Source organism: Podarcis liolepis, assembly GCF_965112155.1.
Source record: "Podarcis liolepis genome assembly, chromosome: Z".
In the NCBI taxonomy this organism is placed as follows: Eukaryota; Metazoa; Chordata; class Lepidosauria; order Squamata; family Lacertidae; genus Podarcis; species Podarcis liolepis.
The window spans coordinates 50,083,683-50,111,158 of record NC_139570.1 but is presented as its reverse complement, the minus strand read 5'-3'; the positions used below and the strand labels follow the sequence as shown (position 1 = coordinate 50,111,158).

Below are 27,476 nucleotides of genomic sequence, written 5' to 3'. Positions count from 1 at the left end.
GAGAGGGCTGGAGAATGAATACAGCAGATTTGGGTGGTGTCTATGATGTTGTCATTGAGGGGTGTCCAAATAAGTTGCTTTAAGGATGTTGAAGGCCCACTAGGGAAGAACAACAGAACAATGAGAGTGATAAAAGCACAGCCCCATAAACTTTTATTTGGCTTTGCACGTGTGGGTCTTGGAGCAAAGAGAAGTAAATGCAAAACGAATGCAGAGGCTGGCTGCTGCTTCCTTGTTGTTCTGCTAGTTCCTCCTCCATATTCATCACTTTCACACTCTGCAGCCTCCCCAGGATTGTCTCATCTTGTTTGCCTGATGCTCACTGTGCCTCCGCCTTGTACAGCACCTAGCGCGCAACTGAGATACAAAGACATTCAGCAGCATTTTGTGCTAGTAAATCTTTGCTAATATTTCCAGAGAACTCTGTGCCAACAGTTATAAGGCCAGGAAATCTAAGTCATGTCACCTAGATCCCTTTGAGCAAAGTTGCCGGTTTTGCAGCTTTTGTAGTCCTGGAGAGATGCAAGGCATGAAACAGAAGAATGGAGATGTCCTATTAGTGATTCATGACACCCCATGTTACTTAATAATCTGTATGCCAACCTTTCGTGCTTAGTTACAGATCAGATTTACAGTGCATTTTAGATCTGATCATCAACTAGGAACCAAATCTGCAGTTTTGACTAGGCTTAATTGCAGCTTAGTGGGCTTTATTCCTGCTGAATAAAGCTGAGTAATAGCAAAAGCCTATGTTGGCTGCTCAACTGCTTCAAGCATAATGCCTTTGCTTTGCTTTGGAAATAGGGTTAGGGTTTTACCTTCTCTCGCAGCAGTTTAGTTTTCCATTTGCCCTGTTGGAATCCCCCGTCTCTTGGGGACACCTGTCCTTCTGAGCCTCATGTGTGGGCCCTTTCTTTCCAGGACCCTTTCTTCTCCATTCCATCCTTTCCCTCTTGGGGGTGCGGGGAAAGAGAGCCCCTATGTGTGTCAAATTGGCACAGGCACTTTGGGCAGCCCACCTTGGTTTGGCACCCACTGCTGCTGCTGCTGCTGCTGCTAAAAGCAAAAGCACCTTAAAGAGTGCCTGAGTCTCTTGGTTCCCTATTGGCTGTCACCGGGCCCTCAGCACTTTCTGGCTAATCCTCAGTCTTTCAGGAGTGGCAGCTTTTTATCAAGGAGAAATGCACTCCGATGAAAAAGCTCCTGCGTGTTACTACATCAGTGTCTCATAGAACTGCTGTCACGCTCAGACAATTTTTACAAAGTCCCAAAAGCTTATCAAATCCCCATTAAACTGTCAACCTCCTTTTTGCTGTTTTGCCTTCTGTGAACAACTTCTTTGACCATTCTGCCTCTGTCTTGGTGCAGCTCGTTCAGCAAATGCAAAAGTGCTCAGCACCCCTTTTTTGCTGGCATGCCCAATTCCTATTGCTATGGGTGAGGCTTGGCCTCAATCGTACCTCCAGATCAACCTGCCGTTACATATTGAACTATCTCTAAAGGAGAGCAGGTGGCCCTGCCGTGATGCAAGGTAGAGTGGGAGACAATCAGTGGCAAAGCAGGAGACAGATCTGGGATGCAGTCCCCTGGGGAGTATAAGAATACCCCCACCTGTCAAATCCTTAAACTCTGCCCTTTTGAGTTTGATTGATGATGTCGCCTGAAGACCTACCCTAGTAAACCCCGCCCCAATGACATCACTGGAAGTTGGGATCCAGGAAGTGGAAGGCACATGACGCTCCTTCTATGACCACATAACCCCTTGAGTCCAGTGAGGTGGGGGTTTATTCCTGTAAGCCAAAATGGGGTATCTGATCGGCTTTTCTCGCTTCGTGCTCCTGTGCACCTCCTGTTACTCTCAGCTTTCGAGTGGGGCTTGTGTAGGACAACTTCCTAGTGGGTTACATATCTCATGTTACTTGGCGGGAGGTGCTGTGCTTTGAATCTTCCATCACCAGCACCACAGTGCCTTAGGCAGGCCTGCAGTGACATCCCCACACTCCGGGTTTTTGTTGTTGTTGCTGCTGCCGTCACTGTGCCCTCAGCAACTGCAGCTTCCAAACGGCTTCTGTTTAGACACAAACATCTTGCTAATCAGCACAGATGGGATAAGAACATTTTTTGGGGGGCGGCGCGAGGGGGGGGAACATGCCAGTTGAAACGTTTTTTTGACAAAAATCTGCTTTCTCTTCTTCTCCCTCCCCCATTCCCACCTGGATGTGATAGAACCTTTCTCACTTCAAGCTGTCTAATAAGGCCTGAGTGGTGCTGGTATAGTGACATGGCCTTTGTTAACCAATGTGTGTTTGTTGTTGCATGTGATTATTTTTTTTAAAGCACAATGGTTCTCTACAAACCCCCATGCTTAATTTTTGGTCTGTAGCTTTTCCTTTGTATTTGAACAACAAGCTGTGGAACATATTTCAGCACAGTATGAAGCTTCTTGGCAAACTTCTCAGGCCAAGTATTGGGGATTTTAGAGCTATCTTTGGATCTGTCAAAAGTGCTAATGGGCTCTGTGAGCTTCTTCATGATTCTAAATCCTATTTGCTCTTTGTTTTTTTGGGGGGGGGGCCTGCGTGTGTGTTGCCTTGTTTATTTCATTTTGTAAAGGGTTAAGGTCTCAATTGAATTCATAACGAGCATAAATGTGCTTTTATTAATACACTTGTTTGTGATTGCTCTTTACCTTTATAGCAGTGTAAAAAAAAAAAGACCTGCTTGCTGAGCTCTTGAGCACGTGATTCATCTTGGCTTGGTGGCCATCCACCCAGCTGTTATTCCTGATCACTCTATTATGAAGCTGCTGCTTCTGTTGCTGCTTTGAAACCCAGCAGCCTGGTACAAATCAGCACAGTTTTGCACAGTCAGTGGAGTGATGCCTGTACCCGGCACCTGTGCTCCACACTTGGATTGGGAAGTCCTCAGCAAGAAGAGTCAGAGGACATTAGAATCAGTATCTTTGGCCAACCATGAAGCCTTGTTTGGAATTTCTAGGGAGAGCTGCTTGCAGGCAGTAGACAAACCTGGTGGGTTCGTTAAGACATTCCCACCCTCTATGTCTTGGGGTTGTTCTGGATAAGTCTAAACAACCTCTCAATCTGCAGTTGCAAACCCCGGGCTGCTTGTCAGCAACTGTTCTTGCGCCCCCCCCCATTCCACAGATGTTGCCACAGCTGCTTCAGGAGGTAGTTGACTTACTGCTATCTCTTTAAAAAACATATTCATAAAGTTCTTCCTTCTTCCTTCCTAGAGAAATCTGACGGAGTATTTTGTAGCTGTAGATGTGAACAACATGCTGCACCTCTACGCCAGTATGCTGTATGAACGACGCATCCTTATTTGCTGCAGTAAACTGAGCACTGTAAGTCGACACTGAGGCGCTTGCTTCCTTTTGGTCTGCCGGGGAAGTCTCTCTTGGGGCATTGCAGGAACCCTTAGCAGTCTGGTAGGAACTTTCACAGACCATTTCACACCCCCTGACTGGACTCCTGGGGATGGGTTAAGTGATTTGAGTAAAAGACACAGTGCCTCCCCCCCAAAAAAAACCTATCTGAAAACCAGTTGTTTGGTTTTGGACATACAGTCATACCTCGTGTTGCGTTTGCTTCATGATACGTCTTTTCAGGTTGCGTCCTACGGCGACCCGGAAGTAGTGGGAAAGGTTACTTCCGGGTTTCACCGCTTGTGCATGCACGGACACGCAAAATGACGTCATGCGCATGCACAGAAGCGGCAAATTGCGACCCGCACAGATGCGGGTTGCGTTCTGCTGGTGTTGCGAACGAGACTTGGGAACGGATCCTGTTCGCAACCAGAGGTACCACTGTATATATTTATGTTAATGTGTGTGCAGCACACTAAAGTCGTAAAGGAATTACCGTATTTTGTGCCCCATAAGACGCTCCGGCCCATAAGACGCACCTAGTTTTTTGGGGGGGAAATAAAGAAAAAAAATTTTATTCCCCCCCCCAGGTGCGGGGCTGGAAGAACCAGGTCGGGGAACAGTGGGAAGGCACGCTCTGCCTCCCCGCTGTCCCCCGAGCTTGTGGGGCTGGCGATGGGGAGGGCAGCTCTATGCCGCCATCCCGAGCGGGGCGGGACTTAGCGCCCCGCTCGGGATGGCGGCGTAGACCTGCCTGCCGTCCCGCGACGGCAGGCAGCTCTGTGCCGCCATCCCGAGCGGGGCGGGACTTAGCGCCCCGCTCGGGATGGCGGCATAGACCTGCCTGCCGTCCCGCGACGGCAGGCAGCTCTGTGCCGCCATCCCGAGCGGGGCGGGACTTAGCACCCCGCTCGGGATGGCGGCGCAGAGCTGCGCTGGTCCCAGGACCGCACGCAGCTCTGCAGGGCCACCGGGAGCGGGGCGGAGCTTCTCCCCCGGCTCCCGGTGGCCGGGCAGAGCTGCGCTGGTCCCGCGACGGCAGGCAGCTCTGCGCGGCCACCGGGAGCGGGGCGGAGCTTCTCCCCCGGCTCCCGGTGGCCGGGCAGAGCTGCGCTGGTCCCAGGACCGCACGCAGCTCTGCAGGGCCACCGGGAGCGGGGCGGAGCTTCTCCCCCGGCTCCCGGTGGCCGGGCAGAGCTGCGCTGGTCCCGCGACGGCAGGCAGCTCTGCGCGGCCACCGGGAGTGGGGCGGAGCTTCTCCCCCGGCTCCCGGTGGCCGGGCAGAGCTGCGCTGGTCCCAGGACCGCACGCAGCTCTGCGCGGCCACCGGGAGTGGGGCGGAGCTTCTCCCCCGGCTCCCGGTGGCCGGGCAGAGCTGCGCTGGTCCCGGGACCGCATGCAGCTCTGCAGGGCCACCGGGAGCGGGGCGGAGCTTCTCCCCCGGCTCCCGGTGGCCGGGCAGAGCTGCGCTGGTCCCGCGACGGCAGGCAGCTCTGCGCGGCCACCGGGAGTGGGGCGGAGCTTCTCCCCCGGCTCCCGGTGGCCGGGCAGAGCTGCGCTGGTCCCAGGACCGCACGCAGCTCTGCGCGGCCACCGGGAGTGGGGCGGAGCTTCTCCCCCGGCTCCCGGTGGCCGGGCAGAGCTGCGCTGGTCCCAGGACCGCACGCAGCTCTGCAGGGCCACCGGGAGCGGGGCGGAGCTTCTCCCCCGGCTCCCGGTGGCCGGGCAGAGCTGCGCTGGTCCCGCGACGGCAGGCAGCTCTGCGCGGCCACCGGGAGTGGGGCGGAGCTTCTCCCCCGGCTCCCGGTGGCCGGGCAGAGCTGCGCTGGTCCCGGGACCGCACGCAGCTCTGCGCGGCCACCGGGAGTGGGGCGGAGCTTCTCCCCCGGCTCCCGGTGGCCGGGCAGAGCTGCGCTGGTCCCAGGACCGCACGCAGCTCTGCAGGGCCACCGGGAGCGGGGCGGAGCTTCTCCCCCGGCTCCCGGTGGCCGGGCAGAGCTGCGCTGGTCCCGCGACGGCAGGCAGCTCTGCGCGGCCACCGGGAGGGGGGCGGAGCTTCTCCCCCGGCTCCCGGTGGCCGGGCAGAGCTGCGCTGGTCCCAGGACCGCACGCAGCTCTGCAGGGCCACCGGGAGCGGGGCGGAGCTTCTCCCCCGGCTCCCGGTGGCCGGGCAGAGCTGCGCTGGTCCCAGGACCGCACGCAGCTCTGCAGGGCCACCGGGAGCGGGGCGGAGCTTCTCCCCCGGCTCCCGGTGGCCGGGCAGAGCTGCGCTGGTCCCGCGACGGCAGGCAGCTCTGCGCGGCCACCGGGAGTGGGGCGGAGCTTCTCCCCCGGCTCCCGGTGGCCGGGCAGAGCTGCGCTGGTCCCGCGACGGCAGGCAGCTCTGCGCGGCCACCGGGACTGGGGCGGAGCTTCTCCCCCGGCTCCCGGTGGCCGGGCAGAGCTGCGCTGGTCCCAGGACCGCACGCAGCTCTGCAGGGCCACCGGGAGCGGGGCGGAGCTTCTCCCCCGGCTCCCGGTGGCCGGGCAGAGCTGCGCTGGTCCCAGGACCGCACGCAGCTCTGCAGGGCCACCGGGAGCGGGGCGGAGCTTCTCCCCCGGCTCCCGGTGGCCGGGCAGAGCTGCGCTGGTCCCAGGACCGCACGCAGCTCTGCACGGCCACCGGGAGCGGGGCGGAGTTTAGCGCTCCGCTCCGGATGGCAGCGCAGAGCTGTGCTGGTCCCAGGACCGCAGGCAGCTCTGCGCGGCCACCGGGAGCGGGGCGGAGCTTCTCCCCCGGCTCCCGGTGGCCGCGCAGAGCTGCGCTGGTCCCGGGATTGCAGGCAGCTCTGCGCAACCCTCGAGCCGGTCTCCCGAGGGTTGCGCAGAGCTTCCTGAAGCCTGGAGAGCGAGAGGGGTCGGTACGCACCGACCCCCCTCGCTCTCCAGGCTTCAGCGAAAGCCTGCATTCGCCCCATAAGACGCAGGCACATTTCCCCTTCATTTTTGGAGGGGAAAAAGTGCGTCTTATGGGGCGAAAAATACGGTACTTTCATGTGATTTCCAGAGCAGCTCTATTGCTGTACTAGCAGTAAAAAATCCTCTGCATCATATTGAGATCAGTTGAAGCAGAGTGGTCTTTTTCCTTGAATAGTTAATTCACAAAGCTTTTGTCTCCCGACTCTACCCATTGCCAGCTCTGGCTCCATCTACTACCAGCATTCCCACCTCCTGCCTGATAAATTACCCCTAGGGTAATTCCTGGAGTAGGAATGGGAACTAGAGAGAAGGTTATTTCTTGAGGTGGGGGGTTGATTGGCCAGAGGCTTGTAGTGCCGTGGAGAGATTGTTGGGCCGGCCACACTTCCAGGTGTGTGGGATGAATTGGGATAACCTCTGATGCACACTTCCTGGGGTGAAAGGCGAGCTACATGTGTGCTGCAGCTTTATTTATTTTAAAATAGTAATTATCTCTGCATCAGAACTTGGGCCGAGATGGCTGCCCTCTCCACCTTATGTGCTCCTGGCAAGTATGTTCCCTGCCTCAGGCTGAATGCCCCACGTGTGTTTGCTGCCAGCAGTGCCTGAAAATGTGCCTAGCTTTGTGTGTGCCTTAATGGCAACCTTAGCAGCATATAGGAGCTTGACAAAAACTCTGAGAGTGTAGCAGGTCATCACTGAGGCTTCTTAGCCTTTGAAGTGCAAAGTTTTTCCTCTCAGTGCAGGTGTGTTATAATAACATTTCTTCAGTATTAGCAACAATGGGCTGTTTTGTGCCATCTGCCTCCATCTTTCTATGTATGTTTGTGTGTGTGTATGTGTATATGAAAAAATAATTGATAAACGATGGCTTTCAGGTGGCTCTTCCCGTGACCTTCTCTTGATGAACTCTGATGGTGGCTGATAAGAACTGCATTTTTCGCAATTTTGTTTGATACGAATGCAGGCTTAATGCTACTTAGGGTCCATCAAGCACCTGAGAGATGAAAGCTGTAGTGCACTCAAAGGGCCATCCACTCCAGAAATGGCCCTACATCATTACTCGAAAACAACAACACAAAACACCCCAGTTTGATATGGTTCAAAAGTTTAGATCTGTGTTTTTCAAGGTTTTAACAGTCAATAAGCTTGTGCATTTTTTTTTATTAAACCCCCACCCCTAAAGTTTTCCTTGCTGTTCACTGTGTAAATGGATATTGATTGTGGGTTTGTATTGTTGGTTTTAATTCCATGATAAATGCTGAATAGCATGGACTTAAGTTGCAGAAGGGTGTTTTCTGAAGTTCTTGTTTCCTTGCTTGCCAGTGTTACTGTTATTCTGGTATCTAAGTGACTCTCTACTCACAGAGTCTGATCTTGATTGTATGATATTGCAACAGATGTCCCAAGAAACATGTGTTGGCTAAAGGGGAAACAAGCTACACTGAAGTTCCTAAAGAAAGGAAGGCCGAGCCCTGTTGATAGAAATAAGATGAAGGGAACGAATAATTGTTAAGGCCCAACACCGAATAATACGAACTCTGTGCCCAAATTCTAACAAGTTCTGGTGACAAGCAAGCCAGTTGGAAGGTTTAACCTCTGTATTCTGATGTCAGCTGCCCAGAGTAGCTGGGGCAGCCCAGTCAGATGGACGGGATAAAAAACAGCAACAAACTTCAGCCATTATTGTGTGCTCTGCAGCTCCTCCACTTTGAGTTTTATACCTTTGATACATGTGGCTGAATAGAAAACACATTATTATGAAACAGGAATAGAGATACGATTTGTAATGGATATATTAATATAGGCTTATCCTTGCCTTTTTCTAAAGAAACTTGTTCACAGGCTGGGGTCTTTCCCTTCTATTTTCCCTTTCAAGATATTTGCTAGACCCTCATTGGTGGGGCAGCTTTTGAGAGCAGGGAATCTGCTTTTCCTGTATTTCCCCCAACTTCTATGCATCAGAAAAGATAAGAGTGATGGTTCTGTAAGACTGGCTTGGATATACTGTGACTTTCCTGCATGTCAGCACTGTAAACATCAGCTGTGTTATTTTGTCCTCTGCGGAAGCTAGGATGCTGCCACCAGAAAGTGACTGAGCCCAGAGAACTCTCAGATATGCCAGGAGTCCTGGCAGTGACTTGCTGTCGTTTCTTCATTCTCACGATCACATACCTGCCCTACATTGGGGAGGAATTTTCCTGGAGATGAGAGAGGGAAAGGCTTAGTTAAGGTGAAGATACAGTCTTTGTGGTCCTTTGAAATTGTCTGGTTTATAAAGCCCTATCAGTCTGAGAAAGCGAAACAAGGTTTTGGGTTGTGGAGAACAGAGAGTGACTGAATTAACACTTAATATGGGCCAAACCTCTAGAAGATGACTGCTATTAGGTTTTTTCCTTCATGATGCCTGTGAGTTGCATTTTTCTCTTGAAAGAGGCGCGTAGAACCCAGCAGTTGTGATTTGGCCTGAATGTTCACCAAATAGACTTTGACCTCAGTAGATCCCTCCTGTTACATTCTCTACAAATATAAGCCAGTGGATTTAGTAGAAGGCTATTGGAACTCAAAAGCACTTCCAGATAGAAGTCTTGTTTTGTTTTTTTAAACCATATACCTCTATTCAGAGTCTCCCCCCCCCCCCAGCCAGAACTCACCGGAACTCAATTCCGGCAGGTGCCATTGCCATTATAAGAGAACAAGGAAAGGGGTTCATGGCGAGTTCTGGCACCTCTTTTTCTCTTTTATAAAAAATACCAGAGCTGTTTACAATTGCACATAAAACCATACAGTGAAAACCATATTAAAAGGTTAAAATCAGAAAACTATTGTGGAAAGAACCCAAAGGTTTTGAGCAGACGTTTAAAAGTAGGAACAGAAGGCGTCTCCTGAGCATCTATTGGCAGCGTATTCCAGAGGGCTGGGCCAATGGGCACTGGGCTCAGTTTCTTCTTGTCAAATGAACCTTCTTGAGCAGTGCTCCTGCATGTGATCTGAGTGATCAAACTGGGAAATAGGGGTTCAGGCACCCCCACCCCCAGCAATCACTGGAGGCTGAACCATGGAGCTGATCTCATTTTCAACCTGCTGAAATCCTGCAGCTTTTACAGAATCTCTCATTACTTGAGTTATCTTATTATTAGCAGTGTGTTTTCTGTGCAGCAGCCACTGATGAGAGATGAATATGGTTGATGAGTTATATCTTTTCTTTTTGGTTTTTGGTGTTGGTGGGTCACTGTCGTCCTAGCCACCTGAGTCCCATGTTCCCTGGGGAAGGGGAGCCCTGGCCACAACGAAGTGTACTCCTCTACTTGCCCCCCCTTCCCTCCTTTGAGATACTAGCTGACTCTGGATAGCAGATCAGTTACTTTCCAGGCTGCCCCTTATCAATCAGCTTCAAAATTTCCCTGGTGCTCCACTGTTGCTTCCTTAAGTAGCACTACGGGTGTGACGGTATTCACATTAAACTGAGGCCACACGGGTTCTGAAACAAGAAATGGGTTTACTAAGATGGAAAGCATGCATATGTTACAAAGAAAGAAATGCAATTTCCCCAAATTACAAAAACCCAAAATATTCCCTTTGGGGTTAAAAACAACCCAAAACTGAATAAAAGCAATCCCTGGTTGAATAATAATCCGTACTATCCAGAGTTATCACACTGAGATTCCATTGATCTAAAAAATAATAATCCAGGATGGCAATTTCTGGCAGAGATTCCCCGTCAGTCACCTGCCTTGGATTACAGGTCTCAGGAAGTCTGGTGCTTTTAAATCTGCTTCCCTCAGATGAGGAATGGGTAGTTCTGTGCATCAGTAATGCTGGGTGCCTTTGTCTTGATGCCTAGAGCCTTGTGGCACCTGCTAGGACTCCCTATAATCTCCCTACAGAGATATGCATCCCATACTATATGCAGGTAAAATTCTTCATTCCCGTGTTTTTTCACAGCAACCGTTCTTATCACGCAAGAATGTAAGACATCTGCTCATGAGTAGCCAGTCGGGGGATCCACTCTTCATGTGTGTGTCGAAGTGGAGAGTTGCAGCCACAGCTTCTCCAACAAATGGCTTCATTACAGCTGCTGTCATTACAGATTTCATGTTGCCGGGTAACTGGAGGCAATTAAATCATTGTCCATTGAGCAAGAACTCTAGAAAAGCAAGCTTCTCTAAATGTCACTTTCACTTTTGCGAAGAGGCCCACTGTTTGGAAATGGCTGCATTCTCAGAGAGCCCCAGCTCAGGATTGTTAACACACTTGCTTTAGTACTTACCACTTAGATTCTTTTGACATGTTGGGTTAGTAAAATTAACAGAGCATCCGCAACAACATTTTGCTTGTGTGGTTTATGCAAGGCGGTGGCTGCCTCTTGCTAGAAGGAAATCAAGTTCATTCACTGAGCTAAGAGATATTGTGTCTTACTCCTTCCTAACGTAAATATATAATGATGGTTTGGCAGCTCTGAAAAGGTGCCATGTAGTAAAGAATAAGACGTAAAAACATGATAGACATGCTTCTGCTGCTGCTGAGGTCCTCAATATATGGAGTTATTGTGAGAGGGAAGGGAAACTCCTCCTCCATGTCTTTCAGTCAGTACCAGCAAATTTCCTAGTAATTTGCTTGCTTTAAATATCTTAAGACACGTTGAGATCCATTCAGTTAGATGCAGATCTTGCAAGTTCACCACAAAGCAGAATTTTCTATTACTGTGTTAAAACCCAGGGTTAAAAGAGAAGGTCTTATTCAGGGTGTGTCAAGGCATCCTGTCAGGAAATGTCCCCAGCTAAATCTGGTTATTCCTTTATTAGCTAGGACAGGGATAGCCAATATGGTGCCCTCCAGATGCTACTGGAGAGCAGTTTCCTATATCTGGTGGGCACCATGTTGGCTACCCTCTGAGCTAGTAAGGTTGCTCATCTAAGCCAACAGGAAAACAATGGTAGGTCTAAGGATTCCCCCTCTCTCTATGTCTGTGGAATCTTCTCCCCCATTTCTTCTAGAAATCTAGCTTGAAACTGACGCAGAGCAGCAGATACTCAAAAACACAGAAGTTAAGGGATTAGTCTGTTACACATCCTTATTCCTAAGCATCCTCATTGCCATCCCCTGTCATGGCCTTCAATGCTATAAGTTGGTGGCCATTGGCACGCAGTGGCTACAAGTGCCTTTTACCAACTACCATTGGTACTACAGCTACGACTGTTCCTGGTCCGAGAAAGCTTGGCCACAGCACTTCATATGCTGGTTACTTCGAGGCTGGACTGCTGCAGTGCGCTCTATGTGGGACTTCCCTCACACTTTATCCGGGGGCTTCAGTTAGGGCAGAATGCTGCAGCTCGATTGCTGGCGGGAGCGAGGCCTTGTCAGCATTTAACACCTGTGCCTAGAGATCTGCACTGGCTGCCCATTTGCAACCGGGCCAGGTTCAAGGTGCTACTATTAATATAGAAAGCCCTTAACAAGCAGTTTACCCCATCTAGGCCCCATTTGACTGCTTCAATCTATGGAACCAGCACTGTTCCGCATTTATAAGACATCAGTATTTTAGAACTCCCTGCCTATTGACACCAGGCAGGCTCCTTCACTGTACTCCTTTTGGTGCCGGCTAAAACACTGTTTACTGGGACGTGGGTGGCGCTGTGGGTTAAACCACAGAGCCTAGGACTTGCTGATCAGAAGGTCGGCGATTCAAATCCCCGCGAAGGGGTGAGCTCCCGTTGCTCGGTCCCTGCTCCTGCCCACCAAGCAGTTTGAAAGCACGTCAAAGTGCAAGTAGATAAATAGGTACCGCTCTGGCGGGAAGGTAAACGGTGTTTCCATGCGCTGCTCTGGTTCGCCCGAAGCAGCTTAGTCATGCTGGCCACATGACCCGGAAGCTGTACGCCGGCGCCAGTAAAGTGAGATGAGCGTCGCAACCCCAGAGTCAGTCACGACTGGACCTAATGGTCAGGGGTCCCTTTACCCTTTACCTTTAAAACACTTTGTTGAGACAAGCCTACCCAGATATGTAGGATGTGAATATGCGCTAGAATCTATTTTTAGTTGATTGTTGATTTTAATTTTCTTTAAATGTTTAAACAGTTGTTTTTAACCATTTTTGCTGATTTTGTTTTGTTCTCTTTGTAAATCACTTTGAGGTTTTGGGGTTTTTTTTACAATAAAGCTGTACATAAATTTAATTAATTAAACTAGATTTTTCATTTAGTAGCATGAGAAGTTGCTTGCAGTTTAAAACTTCTGCATGCTTGGGGAAGAATCACAGTCAGAAGCAGCAGTAGAGAGGAAGCCCCCATCCCCCGCCACCCAAAATGTTTTGATGCATATATTCAGGGCATCTAATTTCCATAGAGTCACTTTAAATTCAGATGCACAGCATCTGTACAAGCATGCAGAAGTTTTAAACTGCAAGCAACTTCTCATGCTACTAAATGAATAAACAGTAACTATGATGCTGTCATGGAGGCAGTTCAGAGGGAGGGGAGGAAGCAATTCCACTTACTTTGAATTGGCTTTGTCATATTTTCACATAGCCAAATAAAAAAGGAATCACAAAACACTTCAGAATGACACCAACAATTCATACCCCCACCCTGAATAGTGGTGTGAAAGGAGTGATGCTGCAACTATCTTGGCTACTGTTTACAGCCCCCCCCCCAAAAAAAAACCAACAACAACTGTGGTGTGTGATTGTGGTAGTAGAGTTTAATGACCTCCCCGCCCCCCACTGTCACCTGTAAGGAAGTGCTGCTTTTACCTCCTAAGTTAATAACTGCTGACAGAAGGTGCTGTTGTTGTTGTTGTTTAGTCATTTAGTTGTGTCCAACTCTTCGTGACCCCCTGGACCAGAGCACGCCAGGCACTCCTGTCTTCCACTGCCTCCTGCAGTTTGGCCAAACTCATGCTGGTAGCTTCGAAGACACTGTCCAACCATCTCGTCCTCTGCCGTCCCCTTCTCCTTGTGCCCTCCATCTTTCCCAACATCAGGGTCTTTTCCAGGGAGTCTTCTCTTCTCATGAGGTGGCCAAAGTCTTGGAGCCTCAGCTTCAGGATCTATCCTTCCAGTGAGCACTCAGGGGTGATTTCTCCACCCCCATCGTTCAGCCCGGACACTGAGGTCCAGCACCGAGGGCCTTCTGGCGGTTCCCTCATTGCAAGAAGTGAGGCTACAGGGAACCAGACAGAGGGCCTTCTCGGTAGTGGCGCCCGCCCTGTGGAACGCCCTCCCATCAGATGTCAAAGAGATAAACAATTACCTGACATTCAGAAGACATCTTAAGGCAGCCCTGTTCAGGGAAGTTTTTAATATGTAACGCTGTACTGTTTTTAACACTTGATTGGGAGCCGCCCAGAGCGGCTGGGGAAACTCAGCCAGATGGGCAGGGTATAAATAATAAATTATTATTAAATTATTATTATTATTATTATTATTTCCTTAAGAATGGATAGCTTTGATCTTGCAGTCCAGAGGACTCTCAAGAGTCTCCTCCAGCACCATAATTCAAAAGCATCCATTCTTCGGCGATCAGCCTTCTTTATGGTCCAGCTCTCACTTCCATACATCACTACTGGGAAAACCAGAGCTTTAACTATATGGACCTTTGTTGGCAAGGTGATGTCTCTGCTTTTTAAGATGCTGTCTAGGTTTGTCATTGCTTTTCTCCCAAGAAGCAGGCATCTTTTAATTCCGTAACTGCTGTCACCATCTTCAGTGATCATGGAGCCCAAGAAAGTAAAATCTCTCACTGCCTCCATTTCTTCCCCATCTATTTGCCAGGAGGTGATGGGCCCAGTGGCCATGATCTTCGTTTTTTTGATGTTGAGCTTCAGACCATATTTTGCGCTCTCCTCTTTCACCCTCATTAAGAGGTTCTTTAATTCCTCCTCACTTTCTGCCATCAAAGTTGTGTCATCTGCATATCTGAGGTTGTTGATATTTCTTCCAGCAATCTTAATTCCGGCTTGGGATTCATCCAGTCCAGCCTTTCGCATGATGAATTTTGCATATAAGTTAAATAAGCAGGGAGACAATATACAGCCTTGCCATACTCCTTTCCCAATTTTTAACCATTCAGTTGTTCCATATCCAGTTCTAACTGCAGCTTCTTGTCCAACATAGAGATTTCTCAGGAGACAGATGGAGTGATCAGGCACTCCCATTTCTTTAATAACTTTCCATAGTTTGCTGTGGTCAACACAGTCAAAGGTTTTTGCGTAAGGTAAAGGTAAAGGACCCCTGACAGTTAAGTCCAGTCACGAACGACTCTGGGGTTGCGGCACTCATCTCGCTTTACTGGCTGAGGGAGCCGACATTTGTCCACAGAAAGGTTTTCCGGGTCATGTGGCCAGCATGACTAAGCCGCTCCTGGCGAAACCAGAGCAATGCACGGAAACACCATTTACCTTCCCGCCGGAGCTGTACCTATTTATCTACTTGCACTTTGACGTGCTTTTGAACTGCTAGGTTGCCAGGAGCAGGGACCGAGCAACGGGAGTTCACCCCGTTGCGGGGATTCAAACCGCTGACCTCTGATCGGCAAGCCCAAGAGGCTCTGTGGTTTAGACCACAGTGCCACCCGCATCCCTGGTTTTTGCATAGTCAAGCTCAAATTCTGTGAGAGTAGCTTGGCTGCTCCTGTGTTTTGCTTCTTCAGCATGTAGTAGAAGTTTTGTGGAAGTGTTGTTTTTGTTGCTATTGTTATCATTTTTATACTGCTTTATACTTTAAAGAAAAATCTCAAAGTGGTTTACAACAAATTAAAACATCAGATAAAACAATCCATAATAAATTAGCTTCAAGCTTTAAGAAAAATTCAAGCATCACTCCCTTAACTAATGTGTGTCCCTTTCCTTATCTGAAATGGGGATTTATGACATCTGTTAGTTTTGAGTTAAATTCCAGTATAGCCTTTCACTGAGTTTACCAAGCCCGCTGAAGGAGTTGGTGAATAAATCAACAATAAGCTTTTATTATTCAAATAGATTAATTTTCCGCTATACTAGGAAAGCCAGTATTTATAGTCACAAAGGAGTGTAGGGGAAAGTGGTGAATTAAGGAGTGTATTCAGTGCATGGGGGCCATTAACTGCTTGATCCCCCTTTCTCATTCTTTGCCCCCCACCCCCACCGCTTCTCCTAGCAGGAGATTTGCATTGCCAGAGTCTCTTGTGCTCAGGTGAAGACCACACCCCTTGTTGTGAACAGGTTTTTCTCCCTGTGTACAATGGCATAAAATAACCCTTGATAGATGCCATTTGCAAATGATGAAAGGCAAGAGTTGGATCTGTATGGGGGGAAAATTTAATATTAGCTGTTATTGTAAGCTCTATTTCTTTTGGTGGTGGGCCAGGAAAGAAACAGCAGAACAGAGGAATGACTTAGTGATTTCATCAGGTGAAATTGGGTTGTAGAGTTGTGCAGCACTATTTCTACATGAATCTGCTCTGTATTGTATTTTCGCCAGAGCAAAGCACAAAGTTCTGACTTTCACATTGAGAAGTTTGTATCTCAGTCACAAAAACCTGCCTAGGGATTACGCTTGGCATGTGCAGCCCTCCACTGGGCGTGATTGTGGGGGAAGAAAAGAAAAGGAGGATTAAAAATCCATCTGTTTTTCAAGTAGCAATGGTGAAATCTATTTTTGTTCTCTTTTTTGTGGCTGCTTTCTTGCATTAAGGTTCAGAAATGCTTGTCTCCTCCCTAATGCACCCCAAAATCTCTGGCTACCCCCTGATATCCAGCTATGATCTAGCAGTAGAGAAGCACCTGCAGCCAGGATCCAGACTCCTAGCTACTAGCAGAACTGGAATAATGAACAAAATGAGCTGAAGCAAAGGGTTGAAGTGGATATGCAGGGCTTTTTTCCAGCTAGAACTCTCTGGAACTCAGTTCTGGCACCTCTCAGGTGGGTGCCATTGCCATTCTAAGAGAACAAGGGAGGTGTTAATGGTGAGTTCCAGCACCTCTTTTTCTAGAAAAATAACACTCTGTATATGTCACCTTTTTGGTACTTCTCCCTGGGTATCTTCCGTAGGATAACGTAACCCAGTAAACTGCCATCTTGTTTGCTGAAAATGCCTTGGTGGATATAGTAACCTAAATGAAGTTTCTGAACACTTGCATCACCATAAGCCCTTCAAAAGTTGACTTGCCATTAATTGTATTCTGCAATTAAAAAACAGCAACCACTTTTAAGTGGTTCTAAAGTCCCTAAACTCCCCATTTTTCCAAAACAAACTAAAGAAAAGCCCCACAACACAAAGCAGGTTCACACAGACCACACTTAAATGACGGAAGGAAAAAGCCGGAGCATTGTCCTCAGCCGTATCCCTGCTAATCCCCTTGGCCCATCACCCAGAGCTTCCAGGCAAGGGTATGGCAAGTCAAAGGCCTGCACCACCTCATAGACTTCTGCAAAAATCAAAACCTCATACTGATACAAGAAATACAAAGCAAGTGAGTGGACAGCCAGAAACCCTGGCAGACCTGTCACCAGCTATGTGTCTTCTTAAACAACCCAAAAACAATGAACAGGGTGGTGATACAGTGAATACTGAAATCGAAACAAGATGGTATCACCACAGCAACTATCTTTAAACAAACAATAAAGGTCCTGGAGTTGTTCAGCAACCACTTGCTCAATCACCTTGCCCAAGAATGGAAGATTTGAGACTGGGCGATAGTTGGCCATACTGGCCGGGTCTAAAGATGGTTTTTTAAGAAGCGGTTTAATGACCGCCTCTTTCAGCAGGTCTGGGAATGTTCCCTCACAGAGGGAAGCATTCACCACCCCGCAGAGCCCATTGCTCAGCCCTTCCCGGCTTGCTTTTATTAGCCAGGATGGGCAAGGATCAAGGAGACAGGTGGTTGGTTTCACACGTCCAAGCAGCCTGTCCACATCCTCGGGGGTAACGGATTGAAATTGAGTCCATGCAACTTGACCAGACAGGGCTCTAGCACTCTCCCGCCCCAGCCCTGCTCCCACGGTGGTGTCTAGCTCCTTCCAAATATGAGTGATTTTATCTGCAAAAAACTTTGCAAAATCGTTGCAGGAGATCTTGGGGTCTGTTAGATTGCAAACCACCTGAAAGAGTCTCATGCATGGTAAACTCCCCCTACTAGAAAAACTAATGAACCGAAACTATCATGGTAACAAACAAACCAGGACCCTGGTGTGGCTTCGTTTTACACAGGCTAGAAAGACAACGACTGATCCACTCCAACGACATATGAATCAATATGGCTAACTTAACCTAGCAATACCCCTCCCCCCCCCCCAACAAAACACCCTGCAGCCAATCAACTGCAACCAACTACACTTTGGGTCCTCTGATCTCTCTCTCCGCCAGCAAAAATAAGATACCTATCTACCAAGCTCCACTCATATACTCTGCGAAGAATGAAAGTTTACTGTCTCCCCAACCCCCTTCCTTCCTTCCTTCCTTCCTTCCTTCCTTCCTTCCTTCCTTCCTTCCTCCCTCTCTTCCTCTCTTCCTTCCTTCCTCTCTTCCTCTCTTCCTCTTTCTCTATTTTCCCCCACCCTCCCCCTTTCTCTTTCCCCCTAAACCCCACATTGTCTACAACAAAAATGTCTCAAATTGGCTGTAATTGACCTGTATGAAAAGTCCTACAATTTGAAACAGAGACACTGAAGGTATGGGAAATCTGTTAATAAAAACATATTTTTGATGATGATGATGTCCATGCCCATAAACTCCTTCTGACAAAGGTCAGCCCATCCAGTCAGGTCTTAAACACTTGACGTGCCTTTTCACCTTCATTGCATTCTGGACAGTGGGTGGTGATGGAGCTGGCAAGAGGATGCGTTGTCTCTACCTTGGGGATTGTTGGGAATAGTGTAGCCTCTTGTGCATGCATGTGCTGATGTTGCTTTTTTTTTTTTGCCTTTCAGTTAACCGCCTGCATCCATGGCTCTGCAGCTATGCTTTACCCAATGTTTTGGCAACATGTTTACATTCCTGTCCTTCCTCCACACCTCTTGGACTACTGCGGGTAAGGCTGCACGTGTCTTTTTATTTAAAACTGAACTTCCGTCTTATGAGCCTGAACTTCTAAAGATTTCAGTGGTTTGGGTTTTTTTGTTTGGTTTTTTAACAATGCAGCTGTTCAAATCTGTGTCAAAAACATGTGTGTGTGAATATTAAATGGCTGATCCAGAGATACAGATTTTTCATGGCCTAATTTAATAGTACAGGACTTGTAACTTGCTGTAACATATGTTCCTATGGAATATTTTCATAAAGGAATTAAATCATATAGAATACTCTCGCTGTCTGCATTTGAGTTGAGAGGAGATCAGCAATATGTTTTTTTTCCTTTATTTTGAGTTCCTCTCCTCAAATTCAGAAGTTGCTTTGCTTTGCTAATTCCCACCTGTTCTTATTGTGACTTTCAGGTAGTCTTGCACTAAATAAAAATTGGATGTTTGCAGAGTGTGTGGTGAAACCTCCTTTTCATTCCTTGTTTCACCATAGCATATAGCATCCTCTTTCCACAGTGGCAGTTTGCTCAAATTCTTGGTGTCCATTATCTCAGCCTCCACCCCTCAGGTGCCTCTTGTTCCCTTGCTAACTATAGCCAAGTGACTCCGACTCTGCCTTTGCACATCTCTCAAGTTGCAGTCCTTGGGTGAAGACAGACGTGCCATTTTAAGAAGAGGAGATGCAGCTTTTTAACAGCTCTGATGGTGTTTCCTGCTTGGCAGGGGGTTGGACTCGATGGCCCTTGTGGTCTCTTCCAACTCTATGATTCTGTGATGCCCTCAAGTCACGGACACATTTTTCCCTCCTGTGATCAAGGGGTGATGGGGTGGCTGTTCTTGCGTGTTTTCTGTGTGGTATCAGGCTGAATTCAGGAAAACCCCAACACCTCAAGAAAAACCCCTTCACCTATATGAATCCACAGGGGTCCTAAAATTAGCACCTGAGGCTTTTCTCCGTGTCTCCCTTCCAATAGATGTCTGGAGGGTGGCGACAAGGGAGCAGGCCCTCTCTGTGGCAGCCTCTTGTTTAGGGAGGGAGGGAAGCTCGCCTGCCTTCAGCAGTGTCCGCTTTTCGGAGTCAGGGGAAGGCGTATTTCTTTCTCCAGGCATTTCAACAACAATAGTGCTATGGCTTTTGGTGACCTAGTTGGTGTTCCTTCTTGCAGTAGGTGAGAGGAGGATACCTTTGTCTTTAAGTGATGATTATGGCGTGCACTCTGCTTTGTTTTTTGCAGATTCATTTTCAAAACACAAAACTCAGAACAGCGACTCCCTCCCCCCACATATACCACAAAGAACTACCCCCGTACCCACACATCCTCCCTCCCGGAACAGATGGTCAATTTGTCAAGTCCCGCCATAACCTTGTTTATGAGTTTGGTGGGTACCAGCCATTGGAATGTTTGCTTGAGAACCTTATAAAGGGATACCAAATTTATATAAAATGTAAGTCACTTGAATCTTCCCTGGCTGTGGGAAGTGGCTGATAAATTTAATAAATTTTAAACTAGTTGAATTTTGCTGCTACAATCATTAGTATTGTGGTGTGTTTGGGGACAGCCACACCAGCTGCTCAGAAAAAGTTGCTGTTTGCTGCTTTGGGCCTCTGAGAGAAAATGACTTGCAGCAAAATATAATTACTTTAGGGGACCCAGCTATTTCTCCCCCTTGATTACAGTATCCTGTTGGCAAAAATATTGGTTAGTTACATACATTTACTCAGCAGAGAATAAATAATGGGTTCTCGCTCCCCTCCCCTCGCCTGCATTAGGCAACATATAAAGCTCCTTGCTTTGGCAGAAACTTAAAATTTACCAATAAACACCTGCCATGTTTTTAAGAATAGCTTTTGAAGTTCAGCTCCCCCCACTCTATTGGCAACATCCCTACAATTTGCCAGCTAGCCTCACGCTGCTCCCATTTCTCTCCATCCTGTTAGCTTTGTGCTGCGCCTTGTTAAATTCCCTCTAAGGAGCGGAGTGGCGGGGGCAGAAATAGCGGGCTTTGCAAAGAGGAGGCCTACAGGTTCTGAAGAGCACCTGATTGACCTGGAGGCTGGCGTCCCGCTGAGCCTGGGCACAGACCCACGGGGGTCTTGGAGCGAAAGGGGAAGATGCCTTGTTTCCTTGCTAGATAGGTTTGGTAAAGAACATTTGTTAGCTCATATATAAATTAATGAGAAGAATGCCAACATGGAGCCAGCTAATGGTCCCAGGAAAGTGCACACGAGTGCCTTCTGCACAGGGCTGGTTCAGATACTTACCAGTCGTGCCAGTCTACATATAATGGAGAAATTGCATGTCCGCTCCACAGGCAGACAGCATCAGATGTGCGCTATGTGGGCAGTTTGGGTTTTATTGGGGAGTTTTTTGTAAGTTGCCTTGAGCTTTGGAAATGTATGGGGCAGGGGGAGCAATTCCCCCGATCTGGTACCAGAGAAGAATGCCCACATCTCCAGTTGATTTCGCATTTCTGTTTCCTTACTTATCCAACATGCAGAAGCCATCACCCACAGTTGGAATCTCTGAAACATTCTTGTGATATTTGGGGTGAACGTTTCCCCTTGGGGCAATATTTAGTGTGGAATAACAGTACTAAGTTGCCATTTTAAAATAATTTTATACCACCCTTCAGTTGTGGAAACTCCCACAGCAGATGAGCAGACGAGCCACTTTGGAAACGGCATGCGGTGCTGTCTGTGCCATTGGCAGCCAGTGCAGTCAGAGTGAGGCCTCATCGCATGGTGCTCACATCTTGTTTTGGAGACCAGTTAAAAATAAAAAGTAACCACCAGGGAGGAATAATGGGGTGGTTTTGTATTTCATCGGATTGTTGTTGCTTTTAGAGAAAAGGGGCAGGTTGGGAACCCAGCGACGATGATTCAAGCAGAAATTTCACACTGACGAGATATAGAATTCTAAACAAGTTTTAACTTTATTGTTTTAAATAAGCTGTGGCCCCTATCCACAAATGCCATGAAATTGGCTGATAATTTTATTATCTGGTTCATGCATTTTCTTAAGCAAGGTCTCTCTCTCTCTCTCTCTCTCTCTCTCTCTCTCTCTCTCTCTCTCTCTCTCTGTGTGTGTGTGTGTGTGTGTGTGTGTGTGTGTGTATATATATATATATAGGCTCTATGCCTTCTGAGTAAGGAACCAGCAGGGATAACTAGCCTTCTAAGTGAAGTGTGAGCAGCCTGAAACATGTAAATTTCAAGGAGGTTTGTTCCTCTGTGGATTATTTAAATGTTAAGTACATCCCCATGTCAAAGAGACACGGAATGGAATCTAGAAACTATTATCTCCTGGAGGAATGAATCTTCCATTTCACTCTCTGGTGCAGGAAGGGCCAGTTCCCAGTCATTTGCACGGCCAGCGGGTGTTCTTTCTCTGCATAATGGGCTGCCCGCCTGTAATTAACACATGGGGGGAGGCTGTCACTGCCAGCTTTGTCTTGCTGCTTGCTGCTAGGAGTTCTCAGGATGCTGCTGTGTTGCACACAGGAGCAGCAATGCTGGGTCAGGAGACTAGGTCCACTTTGGCTCCCCACCAAAGCCAGAAGGGGCTAGGAGCAGGCCCAGCGTTTTCAGAATGCAGGTGCCTGCAAATGGGGAACAGGCGCTGCACCCGACCTGCTGTGGCGGCTCTTCTGTCCCAGGAAGGCTTCTGGGAACGGGAACGGCTGAAGTTGGGGCGCTGGAATGAACGAGCCAAGTAAGCAAACTGGAAGCATAGCTGGAAAAACCCTGTAATTACCAGGAAGAATCTAATTGCACTTTTGCAGACACAACAACTGATTACCGTAGGCTGATGTGAACTTTAATTAGAGCGATAATAGCACGCTATACTTGTCTGAATAAATCAATTTGTGTGCCATAAATACATTTCCCCCAAAATAGCTCCCATCTATTTTTGAAAACGGTGTGAATGCTGGAAAGGTGCTTTTGGGCACGAAATCACGACCTGCAAGCCTCGTCTTCACTGCTCCCCTCTCCCGCCTCCCCCCCCCCCCCGCCTGGGCTTTCAGAGGGAGGGAGGGGAGGTTTGGAGCCCCACAAATTGGATCTTTATTATTTCTTCCTTTGTCTTTGTGTTGGGTTTAGATTGCTAACCTTTAGTTGGTGTTTGGTTGTTTTCTTTGCAGCTGTGACATGAGAAAGAAAAGAGCAAAAACAGAAGCAGATGGTAGAGGAGAAATTTAAGTGATTGAGAGTTTTCCAGCTAGATTTGTGTTGCTTTCACCTGATGTGTGTGTGTGTGTGTGTATATATATATATATATATATATATATATATATATATATGCGCATGCTTATAAAAGTTTGCACAGGCATCACTGCCCAGTCTCTTATGACCCAAATATAATACAGGAGAGCTTGGGGGGGGGTTCCATTATTTTACCTAGAGCATCTGTGTGTCTTTCGTGGATCATACATGCCAGCAGTTATGTGTCAATTTGCAGAACTGTTCAGGAGATGAGGAGGTGCGCAGTGGAAACCGCACCTGGCAGGTTTTGGTGACACTCTTCCTTTTTAATGACTGGAGCTGGTCTTTTCTTTCCCTGAGTGGCTGCAGATTCCCCTTCGCGTCAGTTTTTAAAAATACTTTTTCTCCCAAACAGCAATATTTTCCTTGGTGGCACTTGGGCTTAAAATCTCCCTTAATTTCACATGCCAGTTTTCCAATTAGTAGCTGCCCACCTCTAGGGTGAGTAGTTAATGCAGCCTCTAGTTAGCCAGAGGAAATGAATTAAACTAATTGTAAAAATGCAGCTGCAATGAATGGGGCAATATGTTGCCATTAAGCCCACAATATCCATATTCATGCTTACTGACTCCTTGGGTCCTTCAGCATTTAATCAGCATTCTCCCGCTACAGCATTCTTGTTGGGAGGTGGCAGGGTGCAGGGCATTTCTTCATTTCCAAAGGCCCAAGCTGTGTTTTTGCTTACATAACTATGTATATTGCAGAAATAGTGTTTTGCCCCACTCGGCCGGGGTGGGTTTTGGCTGCTGACAAACAGCCTTGTTTTTAATTTGTGCTCATCACCTCTGAGGAGCTCTGGAGCTGGTGAGTGGTAGGAGGCGTAGATGCCCAGTGCCAGCATTGTGCGACTCTTGGCCAAGGTTCTAACGCCACACCAAGCTTCAAGTTTGGATGCTGCAACAACCACATCCTTTGGGATTCCTCTCCACCATCTCTTCTCCCCATAAAATAAGTACCATTAGATCATAGATGGCTAAGCTGTGGCCTCTGTAAGTTGGAGGGACTACAGTTCTATTCACCCACAGCTAGTATGGGTAGGGACAGTGGGAGTTTCAGTCTATCAACATCTTCAAGAAGATGTTAGCCACTCTTGCATTGGACTGTTGGGCCATATAGTAAGCAACATAATAAGAGATTTCCCTTCTCAGACTCAAGTCCCAGTATCCTGTTTCTAAGTCTCAGGGAAGTGCCCAGGTAGGGCTTGCAGACTATTGCCTGCTCATGTTGTTGCTTCCCAACAGCACAGAAATTCCAAAAAGCCTTCATAGACTCCGTGCACCCTATTTATTTATTTATTTATTTATTTATTTATTTAATTTCTATACCGCTCTATATTTTTAAGAAAAATCTCAACGCGGTTTACAGCATATTAAATCAATAAAACATAAATAAAACAATCTGAAGAAAGTCAAATATAGCGTATACAGTCAAAGCAACGTAATTAAAGGAAAACTAAAGTATTATCTTAAAGATTTCAAAATAAAACATTACAAAGGAGGTAAACTACAGAATACATATCTAACATAAAATTAACAAAAAAAAATCTTAAAACATTTCAAAAGAAAACATTGCTAAGTGAAGTCAAATATAAAATGCACATTTAAAACAGCATAATTAACAAGAGAATAAAATATTATCATAAGCATGACACGGCTGTTTGGCAGGCACAAAAAGAGCGCAAAAGAATCCAATAATTGGGATTTGTTGTCAGGCAGAGTGATGCCCCTCTGGTCTCCCAGGAGCCTCTTTTGTAGGGCTGGTGAGTCTGGCCAGGTGGAAAGGGCCTTGCAGGGAGCGGCCTTCACACCCACAGCCAGCGATGTTCCTCCGGCCTCATGAGGAGCCTCTTCAGTAGGGCTGGTGAGTGTGGGCCTCGCCTACACATCCAAATCTCTGGGACTTGTTGCAGGTGGTCATAGCAACATCATCCCTCATGTTGGCCCCCGCCATCCATTTATCAAAAAAAGAGAAAAGAAGAGATTGCACCCCTGTCTTTTGGGGCTGCTGGGTTCCCATTGAGTTAACCTCCTGTGTCTTCGCATTGCCCTGTTTTAAAGCCACATAGACCTGCTGCCGCCAAAACTTCCTTTGCCAATGAAAATGTTCATAGGTTAAGTATGTGTTGCATGAGAAGCACTTCCTCTTGTCCGGTCAAGAGGGCTGGAGAGGAAAGAGCGTAGCACTGTTTATGCATTGTTGGGCATTGTCTTTTTCTTCTTTTTGTAGACTGTGGCCTTAGCCTTGGTCACTCTCATATGTAGAGCATTCTGAAGAATGACTGCTTATTCCCAAAAGTTAACCAAGGTGCAGGGGCTGGTTTGCTCACATACTACTTCATTTCTCATTATTTGATTACTCACCTCGTTGGGTTTCTCAATAGCCTCCACCAGAAACCATGGTGCATGACGTGATAAAAGAGCCCACTTTGTGCTCGCTTTTGACCTTTGGTGGCCGATTGATGCCCACACATCACCTGCAGTCATCAGTGTGTGGACAGGACATGAGTGTGACAGGCAGACCAGACTTTGGGAGCCTCATGCTATGCAGGTGGAGACAAGCTTCCCTTTTCACTTACGTTCTCCACTTGTCTTTCTAAGCCCCTTTGTGCTTTGCAATATCTTAGATGTTTTTGATTTTGACACTTGTATTAAATATTTTGTGCTCCCTGTTGCATTCCTTGATTAATTGAGGACGACTGACAGATCAATACAAAGCAGTTAATTAAGTTTTACAGATCCGACTCCCCCCCCCCTTCTGACAGGCTGTTCTCCTGGACGCCATAGCAGAGGCCCCCTTTTTATGGAATTGTGAACTCTTCCTGCTCTTTTTCATTATCCTTTCCGAGGTTCACGAGATGAGACATTTGCAGCCTTAAGACTTCCTGCCGAGGTTTAGATTTTGTATTCTTGACATTGAAGCTGTCCTGTTACTGAATCTACTTAATTAGGAACACATTTCGGCTCCATGTCTACTTCTGGAACAGAGCTGGCAGCCTAGCCAGCCACTGCCCCAGTGAAGACAGGAGTTTTTATGTGGCTACACAAATGGTGTACTGCTTTGAGTTTAGGTTGACCTGGTGTAGCTTTAGCCCTGGAACACAGTACATTTCAAAGGCACTATCTAGTTATGATTCTTAAACGTTAGACAATGTCAAGCAAAAATATCCTAGGGTGTGAGATTCTGCCCAGTTCCAGGTGGTGGGTGGCTGCCTGTTCGTTTTCCTTAACCTGAACACTTAATGACTCAACTTTGGGGCATTGTGGGTGAATTTGGGGATTAAAAGCTCCAGAGACAACAGCTTCCTTCCTACGGGGCTTTAAAAAACTCTGCTAACAACTTAAAAAAAATTGGGCTGAGAGATGACTAGGCTAAGATTCTATTGCATAATGCCAAGCAAGTCCACTAACCTGTTGGTTGCCAACCCTGCCTAAATGGCCTCTTTCTGAAGGAGCAACCCTACCTTCGCTCTGCTGGAAGGATGCTCTCGTTCTTGCATTTGTGTAGCTCTTTAGCTGGACTGTTTAGCTGGACTGTTCCCTTTTACTGCAACACAAACACGTCTGCAAAGGCCCTGAATGGGAAGCTGAGATGGGGACTTTCCATTTCCACAAGACTTGCACCAGGGATCCTCCTTCCTGGGCTCTGCTCTCAAGGTCTTGTCTTCATGGCGTCCTTTGGAGCACTACTCACATCTCCTGGCACAGGGGAGAGAAATGTAAAACTGTGCTACTTGTGTAAGGACTTGAGGAATGTAAAAAAAGTGGGGGGTCAGGGAACGGTATAAAAGTCTGCACTTGGATTTTATCTCAATCCCATTTATCTTGTAGCACCATGTCTTGTTACTTAATTGTTTAGTATTATGTTATCTGTGTTTTAGTTGAATGTTTAATATGTCAGCTGATGGTTTCCTCTCTATTTTGAAGGAGGAATTAGCTGGGGAAAATCTGCCAAAGCCCATCCAAGCAGAGAATTCTGCTCTTAAGGGACCAGACCTTGGCATACGGCAGCTTTGTATGTTCATAGGATGCTAAACCTGGAATAGTACTTTGAGTTTTCAGGTGTGAGCATCTGATTTCTAAGAGAGCTTTGGTTGACATTCTTGCTGATGTCACTTCCTGTAACTTATTTACATCTGTTCTTTATTTCCTGGGGCCGCTAAGGGCTGTGGGGCCATATTCCTTTTTTATGCAATTGCTGGTGCCTCTCCTAAGCTCTGGGCTTCAGGTGACACAGGAATTAGTATGATGCTGAGCTTTTCTGCTCAGAGCTGCTTCCATTACCTAGGGTGCTTCCAGATAAAGGCGATATATTGCAAAGAGGTAATTCAGATCTGATGTTTCCATATGTGCAGCTGGCACCCAAGAGTTTACACATGCCCGGCAAAAGAGGGTTGTGCTCAGGTGAGGAACGTGGGGGTGTAGCGACAGAGGCTGCCAACTAAAATGTCAGTATACACAAGGCATACCGAACCTCCCCCCCCCCTGCAAATGCATTGATGTTCTTCCACACCAGCAGTGACTGGATGTATTTCGGGGTTATTTTTACTTACTGAATTTTCTACAATTGAAATGTGAATTGGGGAGGGGGGAGAGAGTACAGTCTTGTATTTTGATAATGACATCATGCAGACAGTGTGACAAACTTGTGTGCATGAACATCACCATTTCCAGTTAGATTCCATGTGACAATAATCCTAATTGGCTTCCTAACTTTTTTCTCTCAGGCTAAACCAGTTGTTTCTATTTTGTTTCAGAGCTCCAATGCCCTACCTCATAGGAATACACCTAAGCCTGGTGGAGGTAAGTTCTTCTGTTCATCCTTGATTTCCTGTAATGGGTTCTTATCTTGACTTGCATGGTTTTATTTTCTTCATT

At 47.5% G+C, this 27,476-nt stretch overlaps 1 protein-coding gene across 6 annotated transcripts in view; it reads left to right on the top strand.

Moving 5' to 3' along the window:
- DENND1A (DENN domain containing 1A) overlaps positions 1 to 27,476 on the top strand; it is a 268,183-nt gene that overhangs the window by 150,500 nt on the left and 90,207 nt on the right. For 5 of the 6 annotated variants that reach the window (XM_083485795.1, XM_083485794.1, XM_083485792.1 and 2 more), the window contains exons 9-11: positions 3,254 to 3,364; positions 18,249 to 18,349; positions 27,356 to 27,401. In XM_083485795.1, the coding sequence (XP_083341921.1) occupies positions 3,254 to 3,364; positions 18,249 to 18,349; positions 27,356 to 27,401 (258 nt within the window). The remainder of the gene's footprint in view (positions 1 to 3,253; positions 3,365 to 18,248; positions 18,350 to 27,355; positions 27,402 to 27,476) is intronic. The other variant, XM_083485797.1, reaches the window with a different exon arrangement.